Raw genomic sequence first — 13,003 nt, 5'->3', positions numbered from 1 at the left:
CTCCGGGGGGCCTCCAGAGGGAAACGATAAAGAAGCTCTAGGAAATGATGCTAGCGGCTTTAAAAGGCCCGAATTCAACTTTGACTTACATGTAAATTTGACCCGCCCGGCTCAGCGCTTTGCGTACCTCTATGGCAAGGACTTGATTTCGGTGTCATCGGTCAGGGTTAAACTTGCACAGAAATTCGTGTTTTGACTCATGCCTATTCTACATATGTACCAGAATCATCGCCACGGACACCTAGAGGCCAATTATCCAACTCGGCAACCCAAATGACCCACGCCTTTCGATCCTGTTTCATCCAGGATTGTAAAGATCTACATATACCGCGTGATAAAGGCGAGATCTATGTCTACTCTAGCATAAGCTCCGTACGTAGCGCCACATTTCCCGCCATACGAAGTAACCCCGATGACAGTCCCATCTGGACCATAAGTTGGGCCGCCGCTATCTCCGCCACAAGCATCCTTGCCTCCGTCCTTGTAACCAGCACAAAATGTACTCTCTGGCACACGACCAAGCATCTTGCTGCACGTGCCACGATCCACAACCGGAACCACAACTTTTTGCAACTGCGTAGGCTTGGTACCCTTGGTGTCTGTGCTGCCCCTGTATTGAAACATCAGAATCCCCATTACACCTTGGGAGTAGACCAAAAGTTTTGGTTTTCTTTGGAGATACGTACCAACCGACTACAGTCGTGTCAGAGCCCGGCTGAGGATCGGACTGCCACTGAGGCAACCGGGCATAACGAATAGTCCCCCATTCGTCCTCGGCAATGTCGGTGGACAACTTCAAAATAGCAACGTCGTGCTCACGGATACCCGTCCTATTATACTCGGGGTGCACGTGAAAGGAGGATATACCAACAATAGTGGCGTATTGTAAGTCTTTTGGAAACTAAATATCTTGATTAGAACTAGATTTACCCAGGGAGACGGAGATGGAAGGACCTAGAGCTGTCGCCCGCTCAAGTTGCAACTCTTTGTGTGTACTTGGTTTTATAACGAATATACAATACATGTATATATTAGGGAAAAAAGACTTACAATAGTGCCTGCTATAACTGAAGATTTTGAAAGATCTGTCCCTTTATAGTAGGCTATTGATGAAATGACACAGTGAGCGGCTGTAAGAACCGTGTTTGCGTTGAGGAGCGTGCCGCCGCAACTGGGTGCAAAGCCAACGGCTTCAGGAAACTCCCAAATTCCGGCATCAACGCCGCCGGCGACGGGCACTGCAACGGCAGTTTGAAAGGCCAATATTGTAGCCGCAGCCGTGAGAGTCGCCTTGAAGGGAAACATTGTATATTTTGTGGGAAAGGAATAGTATTGCGGGCGATTTCTCAACTGGGTGTGAGAGATGGGTTTTTATCGTCTTTTATATTTTTCCATCTCGGCATGAATGTCTGAATGTACAGCGGGAATTTGAAGACAATTGACGACGTTAGGGCGTGATGGGGTTCATGTCCATGTAAAAGCCGGCATCATGACGCGTAATGGTATTTACGTCCCGCCTTATATCCCGAGTACAACAATACAACCCCTCAATTATTGTCAAAAGGCCACCCGGCAGGGGTGAGCAGGGCCAATTAAATGCTGACTTTTTAATCCAGCAAGGATGTTGGGTTACTTGTAGGTATTTTAAAATATGCGCAAGTTTCATATAGTAACAAGTTCCTTAAACGCTTAATACCTCGTCCATCCACCTTGTGCCCGCTTATCAGCTTGAACACGGCAAGGATAAGGCACATGTTGGAGCGGTAGTAGCGGGCTCAAGTATTCGGTTGGCAATAATAATTCAGGGGTTGTATTGTACATCCCACGGTCGACCTCAAAGGCGAATCTCTAGCTCCTCCAATGGCACCTACGTCAGGTCAATACATGTGACAAGGGCCTGGAGCAATAGCTCAATTCATCTAATAACAGTCAACTTTGGTATCAAAGGTCCTTGGTTTTCCTCAAGGCCTTGAGGGACCAAAGGCGTCTATAAATACAACAAGTCGGGGAGGGACTTTGCCCTAGGTCTCGTGACCGTAGCCCTTATGTAACCTTTGACATTGGGCCATTTCCGTTATGATGCCGCTGTCATTTATTTCAAGCGTATGGAGTGCAGGCTGGGGATCCAAGTCTAGTGCTGTGGGATCAAGCTGCCGGGTACAGGTCTTCCACTTTGTCAGTAGATGACTCGGACAATATGATAGAGCCCCTGTAATTTGAGCCACGAGTGACCTGACAAGGAAGTTTATGGGGTTATAAACAGGGACCTCTATATTAATAAAACCCCACTTCATTAATCTGTATTGAGGGTTATTAATTATCGTAAGGAGCAATAGCACTCCGATTTTATTCGCGATTACAACAAGGTTACCCCTCTAATATATCTCACGTACAGATATCGCATAGCGGAGTGAGTCATGTAGACAGGGATAAACTTCCCAGACTCGTCATCATCCGAGCTTTGTAAGCAGCCTCAAGGCATACTCTGTCAGCATAATGTCAATGGAATAAACGCGCAGGAGGCAGCCGCAGTCCAGAAATGAAATGGCGACGAAAACAGGCCAGGCACTTGAATTCGCTTTTGATGGAATGAAGCGTGCGTGTGTAATTGCTAACACTGAACCCTAACCCTAACGGAGGTCTACGCCGTTTTCCCCAAAGGAAGGCGCCGGCTGCATCAGCCACCCCGCGGTGGCTCGTGCCGGAATAATAGTCGGAGCGCACGCGGGAAGTCATGACAAGAACCGCCTGGCGACTCAAGTCATCGCGTCTAAGTGACGACCGGTCTGTTCTTGGATACACAATTTCTTACTCGCTTTCCATGGGCCCGACCAGATAATACCTTGATGCTTCGTTCTCTGGCTTGATCGCAACCGCCTTGCATTCACCACGTCAATATGGCTGGTCCGGCGTCTCCGGCGCCTCCTACCCAGGGCGGCAGCTCGGAAACACCTTCATCAAACACCAAGCGGAATTCATCCCCCGGCGCTGGCAAGACTGGTCTACGGACCAAGTATGTGCCCAGGGCTTGTCAGGAGTGCCGCCGGCGTCGTGCAAAGGTGGGCTGGGTTTGCATCACTTCACCCGCCTTCGTACATGTGTCTGGGTTTTTTTCCCCATCTAACTGCAACCCAGTGTGATGGCACAAAGCCAACTTGCTCCCGATGCAATGCCCGTCAAATACCATGTGTCTACAACACCGGGGATGACGGCCGTGGAACCGCCCAAAAGTCCTATGTGCGTCTCCTGCAGGGTCGGATTGCTCTCCTGGAAAAGATCCTGTGGCTGCACTCGATCGATATCCACGCGTCTACGGCTCAGCTGATACAGCAGAATCTTGTGCCGGCCACCATCGCCTCCTTGACGGCCAGTGGCTCAACTGCCGCCTTGGACGAGCTCTGCGACACGTTTGAAGGTACATTGACGCTTGATGAGTCGCAAAACTTTGACCAGGACGGAGAGGCACGTTATTTCGGCCCGGCCAGCGGTCGACTTGACTTCAAGCCGCTCAATGGTAGGGTCTCGTTTTTGCTATTCGGAGCACTCGGCAAACGTCACTAATTCTGCCCCAAGACGTGCCTCGGGACTTGCCCACAGAGTACTCGCCAACATGTGCAGAGGTCCAGATTTTGGGTCATCAAAGCAGCGTCAATGGAGAGCTTGAAGCACACCTCCTAGAACAATATTTCATCTGGGAACAGCCATGGTTGCAGGTTGTTGATGAGGCCTTGTTTCGCGAAAGCAGAGAGAACAATGGGCGATACTTTACACCTCTGTTGTTGAACTGCATCCTTGCCAGTGGTTCCCGCTTCTCGGACCGTGTAGAGGTTCGCTCTGATCCCAACGACCCCAATACAGCGGGTCGCATCTTCCTCGAGACGGCCGAAGTCCTTCTCCATTTCGACCTGAAGCGGCCGACTATCACAAGTATTCAGTCACTGGCCGTGTTGGGCACCGTCTACCATGTTGGTTCAAAGTCACGCAGGCATCGACTTTTTCTAACTCTGGCAGGCTTTCGGACAAGATGCTGCGGGGTGGCTGCATTCAGGCATGGCAAATCGGCTCGTTTTAGACATGGGACTTAATCTTGACCCAGGGTCGTTGGTTGCTTCGGGCCGCATGACGGCAGAAGAGGCCCAACTCCGGAGGCAAGTCTACTGGTCGTTGTATTGCGTGGACAAGCTGGCGGCTGCCTACACAGGACGTGTCTGTAGCATGCTTGTAAGACGAGACAGACTCTTGCCTTGATACCACAAGACTGACCGTTATATGAAGGACTTGCAGGGTGCGGTCGGGGTGCCGACGATGCCAACCCACACTGGGCGGGACAATCGTCGGCATGCGTTGTATTCTGTCGACCCAAGACTTCTCGTCTCGCTTCATACAGACTTGATCAAATTGTGTCAGATTCTTGAAAAAATCTTGTTGAACCTGTAAGTCCGCACATATGCCGCCCGACATTGCCAATCTGTGTGTAACAGCTTCGCAGGTATTCTCCTAGGAAGCTGTCGTTTGCCGGCCAGCGAAGGAGTTTCTTCGACTCGTGCCTCCTTTGGTTAAAGCACTGGCTATACGGCCTGTGTACAGATCTGAAGCCTCTTCACGGCGGAGTACCAAATCAGTTCCCCCAAGCGTACACTCTGTGTATGGTGTACCACACGGCCATTATCCTTCTCGCACGGCCCTATGTGCAGAGTCGAGCGTTTGAAGATCCCGCGAGCTTGGAGCCTGATGCTCTAGTTATAAAGGCACAAGATGTTCTCCTCGAGGCTGCAAGGAGCATATCGTCTCTGGGGGATCAATATCGCAAAGTATTTGGTAGTTTTCGGAGAAGCCCAATTACGGCAACGCATGCCAACCTCTCTGCGGCGTTGGCGCTGTTCAATTCCCGGGGTGCAAATCAACCCGGGGCTCGATGTAATCCGTCTGATGATGCAAGGATCAAATCCTGCCTTCAGACATTGGAAGAGCTTTCGGTTGCATGGACACCTCCACGCAAATATCTCTCCAGCGTGTTAAAGATGATGCAAGGTGACTCTGCGGGTCAACAAAAAGGGGCTACAACTTCTGATGCTTTGGCGAATCACCACGACGGGGATTTGTATCCCACTTCTGAAGCAAGCCAAGTGACCAATTTGATGCAGCCCGCCGATGTGGTGTGGTCTGGACAAGTAATTGACGCAATGAGCTTGCCGTTGTGGCTGTCAGCGACAGTGGGCGACTCAAGTCTGGGAGAGTTTTCGACAGCGGCAGAGGGAATCCCCCTCCAAGATGGAAGCGATGACATAGGGGAACAGTTTAAGGATTGGCTTGAACCGCCGTTTCCATGGGACTTGTTTTCTAGCTGAAACTGTTTGCGAGACGAACCAGCGTCTTTCCTGACATTTGCGCGGCGACTTTGCAAGTGGCATTATTGTCCTGTGGTTTGAACCTTGTTCGGTTGACAAGAGATATTTTGGCGGATTTGTAAAATCTACTACATGTGGGGTATGACATTAAGTGGAAGGAGAATCGGCCAATTTGCGAAAAAATAATTCGAAATAGTGAATGCTCCGCGGGCTTTCTCTTTTTGCTGGATGCGCTCACGACTTACATGGTACCTAGTTGTTAGGTATTGCATTATAATTGATTAGTATATATTTTTTAACAAATTAATTCGCCAGAGATTATTAGCTACCTCATAATCACCACCATCTACTCAATTACATGACGGCCCGCCGAGCAATTCACCCGAAATACATCGAGTTGACCCGCTTTTGCGGAATCCACATTCCGGCCAGAGCGGAGGCGGCTCCGAACTGACCAATGGCATATCAGATGACGTCGTGTATAGCGATTCAACATGGTGCCTTTTGTTGGACTGGCAAGCATTAAACAGTTGTATCATACTTGATTTGTAAGAAGACGTCGACTGGTAGCTTGCAAAGATTTCTGGCAAGAGAAGAAGTGGGACGCACGTCTAGTCATGTCGTACTCGGTAGGCTCTGTGCATCTAACGTCTCTGGTAAATATAAATATCCTCACATGTCACGCACCATTACACATTATAACTTCGTCCAACCCATCCTCATACAACACATTGCAGTTTGACACCATGGCCAATCTCCAGTATTACAACTACCCAGGCGTAGGCACCAGCAACAGAGAACAGTTTTCGTACAGCCAGGCCGTCAGAGTCGGCGATACCATTCAGTGCTCCGGACAGGGTGAGTCGATTGTTCCAATACCATATCCAAAACTCGCCGTTGGCCTTAGCTGAGCTTTGCCAGGCGGATGGGACCCCGAGGGAAAGGTGCACCACATCCCTACCGAGATCAACGAGCAGATCGACCAGGCGTTCAAGACTGTTGATCATAACCTCAAGCATGCTGGGGGAAAGGGATGGCCGCAAGTCTTTCGCGTCAACTCGTATCATGTTCCGCTAAACAATGAAGCTATTGCGGCAATGTCTAGAAATTTCAAGCAATGGATGCCCGACCACCAGCCTATCTGGACCTGTGTCGGGGTGGCCAGACTCGGGGAAGACGATATGCGTGTGGAGATTGAAGTGGTGGCGTATGATCCGGATGGAGCGAGCACCAAGACTTAGGGTGCAATGATGATGTCTTTATCAAATAACATGGCGAATAGGGTTTTTATCCGGGACAGGAAGTGTGACAAGGGCCTAGCTTGGAGCATTTACTCAATTCATCTAATAACAGTCTTTGGTATCAAAGGTCCTTGGTTTCCTTCAAGGCCTTGAGGGACCGAAGATGTCTATTTATACAAGAAGTCGGTGAGGACCTTCTGCCCTAATCCCGTGACCGTAGCCCTTGTGTAACCGGCCTTTTCCGTGTGACATCAGGCCAAGATGGGTTTGTTGATATTGGAACCATTCGACTAGAAATTATCAGTGCCCAGCCTTCCCATAGACCGATTCTAGTATGAAGCAGCCAAGCCTTTCTCCCGTTACTATGAAATGGGTATCAACAACAACCATGGGACGGGCGGCCTTGTTGCTTACTGCGGTGGTTTACGGAGTATCGGCTTCCCGGAGCCTCACCACCCGTGAGGGATTTTCCCGACCTTGTGCGACAGATGGCTGTTTTACGCGATGAGGCAAGTTTTCAGTGCCCGGGGAGAGCATTTATGTTCCCCTGCGCGTCGTGTCGTGTGACATGACTAGGGGGCACGAATATGACAACAGCAATTCATCCCCTTGTGACACATGGCAACTACCCTTGCTTTGAGAAGACAACTTGTGCATTTATTGGCTTCAAATGTCTCACAAGCACATTTTTTCGACATTGTCTAGACCACTGTGTCAATAACATGGATTACTTATCCCGTGTTACAATGCTCCGTATGCAATTCGAGCTTGCATCCAGCCTCATATCCTGCTCATCCTACATGACCTATCAGCATGTGTGACGTACAGGAAAAGCCCCGAATGATGATTTGCTAGAGTATGGAGCATGGCGCAGGTTCCTCAGCATGCATAGCAACGTGGAGGGCAGACGATGGTGCTTCTTAAGTGGCAACGGTGTCAGGGATGGCTTAGCTGATCGCCGGCTCAGTCCTTGTTTGTTGGTCGTCTTTTGCACTGGGATGCTAGACTATATGCGACACCAGACTCAATATGGACGTAGACATCGCTGAGAAACTCTGAGGGGAGATGCGCCACAAGTGAAAAGAAGGAGCACTTGAGCCGCAGAGTGCCCTTGAATATCGACTCTTGGGACGGCTGATGTATCCACAGAGAGTTTGCATACATGCCCACCCAACTCTGAGAAAAAGCCTCATGCAGTGTTGCAATACGTTTCCGTTTAGCCGAAAGATTCCATGGCTCCACGGGGTGTTGGGTTTATCATGTCGGGTACGGAGTACTTGGTGCGCAAAGACGGCGACCAAAGAAGCATTCACGCGATGGAACCTCGCCCAGCCACAAACCTAGAACTATCAAGCTAGATGATTCTATATTATGCATTCTTTCGTCAATAGATTTTCATTCGAGGTGTTTTTCTGTATGGATTAAATCGCCATCATACAAAGGTCTGGCTGCCGGGCAAGACCTTTGGCCCACGCCTCCTTCACAAATCCACAGATCGAGACTGAAACCTCTATGCACTGATACCCAAAATCCACGTATATGCTCATCAGTTACACTGGCTAAGGCAGAGATTGGCTTGTACTTGCCCCTTCAAGTCCATTGCATGGGCTGACGTACCTCGATGCAGCATCCAGGGCCTACTACAGTCCGTTTCATTGGACCAAAGCGAAAGTAGGTGGTTGCTGTTGGGCCAGTCTGTCAGCTGCAGGGTGAGACGTGATACTTTTGCTCACTATATCTTGGTCTGTCAACAATAGACCCTGTATGCTGCCCAACAACGAGGCAGATGACTCTCGTGTCGCCTTGTTCCAATGGCATCCTGGCTGTGCTTTCGCCATTCGAGCCATACAACAACCAAGCCTTGCGTTTTCTCGCTTTTCAGCTATGGTATTTGCGCTCAAGATATTATGTCCTGGCAGCCTTTGGATTTCGAGCATTTCATCTCACTCAGCATCCCACTCTCTCCCATCATATTTCAGGAACCCAGGCTCTTCCCATTTCCAGTTATTCAGTATTCTCAGTGGTGAATCGCCGCATGAATCACCATGTATGAGTCCAAGGACTATACTATTGGCTGGATTTGCGCCTTGGAAACCGAGTTCGTAGCCGCCCAGGAGTTCCTCGATGAGGAGCATGAAGTACCAGCACACCTCGCCCTCGCCGATGATAACTTTTATAAACTCGGTAGAATGGGAAAACATAATGTTGTCATTGCCATCTTGCCAGATAGGGAGTATGGCAAGTCCTCCGCAGCAGTCGTCGCAAACCACATGCAACATTCCTTCCCGAGCGTTAGGGTCGGCCTGATGGTCGGTATCGGCGGTGGTGCCCCCAGTATAAAGAATGATGTTAGGTTAGGCGACATCGTTGTGAGCAGCCGACGGGACGGAAAAGGCGGAGTGGTACAGTACGATTATGGAAAGGCAGTCCAAGGTTGCGAGTTTGCCATCACGGGGCATTTGGACCAGTCGCCCGCGTCGTTGGCAAAAGCAGTAACCGCGATAAAGGCTGAATACGACAGGAAGGGCAACCGAATTGCCCTTAATGCCAAGGACGCACTCAATAATATTGATAACAAAGACAAATACCGCCGCCCGTCAGCCACGAGTGACCGGCTGTACCGCTCCTCCTTCACACACCCCCTGGACAAGCTCGGAGAAGATTGCAGTCTGGTGTGCGGCGATGATGCATCTAACCTGATAGCTCGAGCCCAGCGCAAAAAAGGCGGCGGCGGCCTAGTAGTTCATTACGGACTTATCGCTTCTGCGGATACCTTGATGAGAGATGCTATTATTCGGGATAAGTGGGCGGCGAAAGAGAATATCCTCTGCTTTGAGATGGAAGCCGCTGGCCTGATGAATCACTTTCCGTGCATAGTTATCCGAGGAATATGTGACTATGCTGATTCTCATAAAAATAATCAGTGGCAGGGATATGCAGCCCTGGTAGCGGCGGCATACGCGAAGGATCTCATCTCTTTTATACATCCCAAGCAGGTGCTCAACGAGCCGCCAATCAAAGAGTTGGCTACAACTTGTAAGTCGTCCATGAATAATTGTTGCCGCTCCTATTAATTAATATCAGTACTTAGTTGTATATCGACTTCACGGCAAGAAGTTGGCCAACTAAGGCACGGGGTCGAATATAGGGAACAAGAACAAATTCTTCAATGGATCACAGAAACAGATTACACTACTCATTTTAACACTTGCATGACCAAGTGGGAACCTGGTACTGGTGAATGGTTTCTGAAGTCACCCAAATTTCAGGCATGGTTTCAAGGCGATAAAAGGACTTTATTCTGCGAAGGTATCCCGGGGGCGGGGAAAACGATTCTTGCGTCGGTTGCCATACAAGAGATCATCAAGTGCGCCCGACAGAGCAACAAGATTGGACTGGCTTATATCTACTGCATTTCCCAACAAAAACATCAACAAAGCAGCTACTATTTCCTTGCCAGCCTCGTGAAGCAGTTGGCTCAGACTCGATCACCCTTCCCGCAAAACATAAAGAACCTACACAAAAACCATACAATTGCGCACAAAACAACACGGCCATCTTATAATGAACTCTTGACAGCTCTTGAGCAGCTTGCTGCCGCATATTCAAAGGTGTTCATTATTATAGACGCGCTTGATGAGTGTGAAGCCGAGGATGGCCGGTGCCATGAGCCACTATTACAAGAGCTATTTAAACTTCAAGTCAAAACGTCGACGAATATTCTGACAACTTCACGAAGAATTGTCACGATACGGCGTCTGTTTCAAGGCACATGCGACATGTTGGAAATTAAAGCAAAGAACGAAGACATGGGAAAGTACATGGAGCATCGACTGTCGAAGCTTCCTCTCCTTGATGTGGGGAGTAACTGTGCTTTGGAGGAACACAGGGAGAATTACAAGGCCAAGATCAAGAATGCTATTATTAGGAGGTCCAACGGCATGTGAGTTTTTATACAAGATAAAATTTGGCTGCTATTTCTAAGTGCCAGTGTAGGTTCCTGCTTACAAGATTGCATTTCCAATCTATTATAGACAAGACAACAACACAACAGCTTGACCAGGCGCTTAACAATATACTACGTGGGCAATGTTCATTAGATCAAGCTTATGCAATCAGCATTGCCAGAATTAGAGAGCAGCGTTGTGGATTTCGGCATCTTGCTGAGAGGGTTCTCACATTTCTCTGCTGCGCAGGAAGCCTCATGACGACTACAGAGCTCCAATACGCGCTTGCTATAGAGATGGGCCAAGTCAAACTAGACGAAGGTAATACAGAGGCTATTACGATAATATCGTCCGCCTGTGTGGGTTTAGTCATGGTTGACGAACAGACTAGCATTATTTGCCTAGTTCATGAAACGACACGACAGTACTTGGCGAGCCACATGTGTTGTATCAACCCACGGAACAATTCGAGTGCTGCAGAGAAGGACCATGAGATTTGCAATAGCTGGACCAGCTCTCTGGCCATGAAGAATGCACATAGGATCATGGCAAATATCTGTCTTGACTATCTCTTCTTGCAAGACTTTGACAAGCAAGCATCTTCATCACAAGATCTTTTCTCGCAGTACCCGTTCTGCAAGTACGCGATATCGAATTGGGGCCTCCATGCTCGTGGCGCAGAGGAAGAGGAGCTGGAACTGCGGCTTCTCGGTAACCAAGCCAAAGTATATGCCTTGGGTCGACTGTTGTTGAATAGAATGAAGACACCCATAGTTCAATACTTGGATATGGTGAGGCGCTGCCGAAAAGCCAAAAGGAAGTCGCATACATGCATGACTAGCATCCACGTCACAGCATTCTTGGGACTTGCCAAGATATCAGAGCAACTGATAAGGCAGGGATGCGACGTAAATGGCTTTAGAGGCAACGAAGAGAACGAACATTGGCCGCCGCTGTGTTTAGCAGCCAACAATGGCCACGTAGCGACCGTGGAGCTGCTGTTAAGGAGCGGTGCCAACGTCAACCAGGCATACAACAATCTCACGGCATTATCTTGTGCCGCATACCAAGGGCACGAGGCAATTGCCAACATGCTGCTGCGGAATGGCGCCGACTTGGGCTCAGTGGACCCGAGTTGCAATTACACACCACTCATGTCTGCCATCGATGGTGGACAGCCGGCGACGTGTAAGCTCTTGCTCGACGAGGGCGACGGCTTGGAGACAAGAAAGACACAGGATGAAACATGCATGTCTGGCTGTACCGAGAGTATTCAGGTTCCCCAGGCGGAGCTGCTATTCCGTGCAGTATCAGGAAATCACTTGGCCGTGGTCAAGTTGCTCGTCCAGGAGGGTGCCAACATGGACGGAGCACTCGTAACAGCCGCAACCTGGGGACACTACAGAATATGCAAGTTTCTCATCGAAAGCGGCGCCCATGTGAATTCCGTCTGGGAGGGCCAAACCCCGCTGCAGGCTGCCTGCCTTTCGAATCATGTAGATGCCAGAAGTATTGTTCGACTCTTGATTGACAGCGGCGCGGACCAGAAACGGCAAGGCCACTGCCCAGGCTTGGTCGGGACTCCGTTGGAGATTGCTGTTAGACGTGACAATGTGCTCGAGGTTGACTGTCGCTTATTTAGACGTGTGAAACCTAAATCTTGGACCGATTCGCCTTGGTGCCTGGCACAGGTAATCAAACAGAACAGGATCCAAAGGGAGCGCAGGGGGTCGGCTCTCATACGATCGCCGCGCGGGCTGTCACCGCACAAACAGGCCCTTATATCTGACATTAGCCACAAAAGAGATGCCCTTCAACCTGGCAATCGTCACAAAAAAGAAGTTCTTAAGCCAAGCACTCGTCTCAAAAGAGACCCAGAGTATTATGGGCCCTTGGCCGACTGTATGGACGGGGTTCAATATTCGGATAATATCATGCGAGGTCGAGCAGGAACCCGAGTTGAGTGGGAGGTGGAGGCGAAGCCTGGCGTTGAGACGTCACAGGAGAACTGGCACAAGTTTGTTTACGGAATATAACGGGGTACATGTTACTAGATGTGACAAGGGTTCAATACAGAAGGCTTGGAGCATAAGGGGCTTAATTCCATAATAATCTCAAAGGGTCTCTAAGGTCTTAAGTTACTACAAGAGAAGAAGAGAAAGCTAACCACCTTATATATATTAAGGGAACGCCTAGGCCTAAAGCCCTTACCCGGGCACGTGTTTACGCTGTGTAACTAATAAGTCCTATATTAGTAAAGCCCCTTTATTAGGCCTCACGATCTGTTGGGCCTTTTCCGTGCACCACTAGATTTGACCTCTTCCTGTTACACGGAAATAGCGTTGGTTACACAAGGGCTACGGTCACGGGATTAGGGCAGAAGGTCCTCACCGACTTCTTGTATAAATAGACGTCTTTGGTCCCTTAAGGCCTTGAGGAAAACCAAGGACCTTTGATACCAAAGACT

At 49.4% G+C, this 13,003-nt stretch overlaps 4 protein-coding genes across 4 annotated transcripts; 3 read left to right on the top strand and 1 right to left on the bottom strand.

The window, feature by feature from the left end:
* Window positions 1-318: 318 nt before the first annotated feature.
* Window positions 319-1,305, bottom strand: MAA_01675 (Peptidase S1/S6, chymotrypsin/Hap; the record flags this gene model as incomplete). Its single annotated transcript, XM_007819673.1, has 3 exons — window positions 319-610; window positions 687-901; window positions 1,051-1,305. 3 exons carry the CDS (start codon window positions 1,303-1,305, stop codon window positions 319-321), a joined length of 762 nt encoding a protein of 253 aa, XP_007817864.1.
* Window positions 1,306-2,897: 1,592 nt separating this feature from the next.
* Window positions 2,898-5,348, top strand: MAA_10590 (uncharacterized protein; the record flags this gene model as incomplete). The annotated part of the gene is made up of 6 exons (XM_011412308.1): window positions 2,898-3,059; window positions 3,136-3,514; window positions 3,574-3,965; window positions 4,012-4,221; window positions 4,276-4,433; window positions 4,490-5,348. The coding sequence occupies 6 exons, from the start codon at window positions 2,898-2,900 to the stop codon at window positions 5,346-5,348; spliced, it is 2,160 nt and encodes a 719-aa protein (XP_011410610.1).
* A 746-nt stretch (window positions 5,349-6,094) lies between these two features.
* MAA_01674 (Endoribonuclease L-PSP/chorismate mutase-like protein) lies at window positions 6,095-6,589 on the top strand (the record flags this gene model as incomplete). Its single annotated transcript, XM_007819672.1, has 2 exons — window positions 6,095-6,206; window positions 6,270-6,589. 2 exons carry the CDS (start codon window positions 6,095-6,097, stop codon window positions 6,587-6,589), a joined length of 432 nt encoding a protein of 143 aa, XP_007817863.1.
* Window positions 6,590-8,634: 2,045 nt separating this feature from the next.
* Window positions 8,635-12,572, top strand: MAA_01673 (Ankyrin repeat-containing domain protein; the record flags this gene model as incomplete). Its single annotated transcript, XM_007819671.2, has 3 exons — window positions 8,635-9,625; window positions 9,674-10,532; window positions 10,586-12,572. The coding sequence occupies 3 exons, from the start codon at window positions 8,635-8,637 to the stop codon at window positions 12,570-12,572; spliced, it is 3,837 nt and encodes a 1,278-aa protein (XP_007817862.2).
* Window positions 12,573-13,003: the final 431 nt, after the last annotated feature.

This window comes from Metarhizium robertsii (assembly GCF_000187425.2).
Source record: "Metarhizium robertsii ARSEF 23 chromosome Unknown MAA_Scf_1, whole genome shotgun sequence".
Lineage (NCBI taxonomy): Eukaryota > Fungi > Ascomycota > Sordariomycetes > Hypocreales > Clavicipitaceae > Metarhizium > Metarhizium robertsii.
Note: the sequence above shows the minus strand (reverse complement) of the source record. Positions and strands in the feature narration are given on the sequence as shown.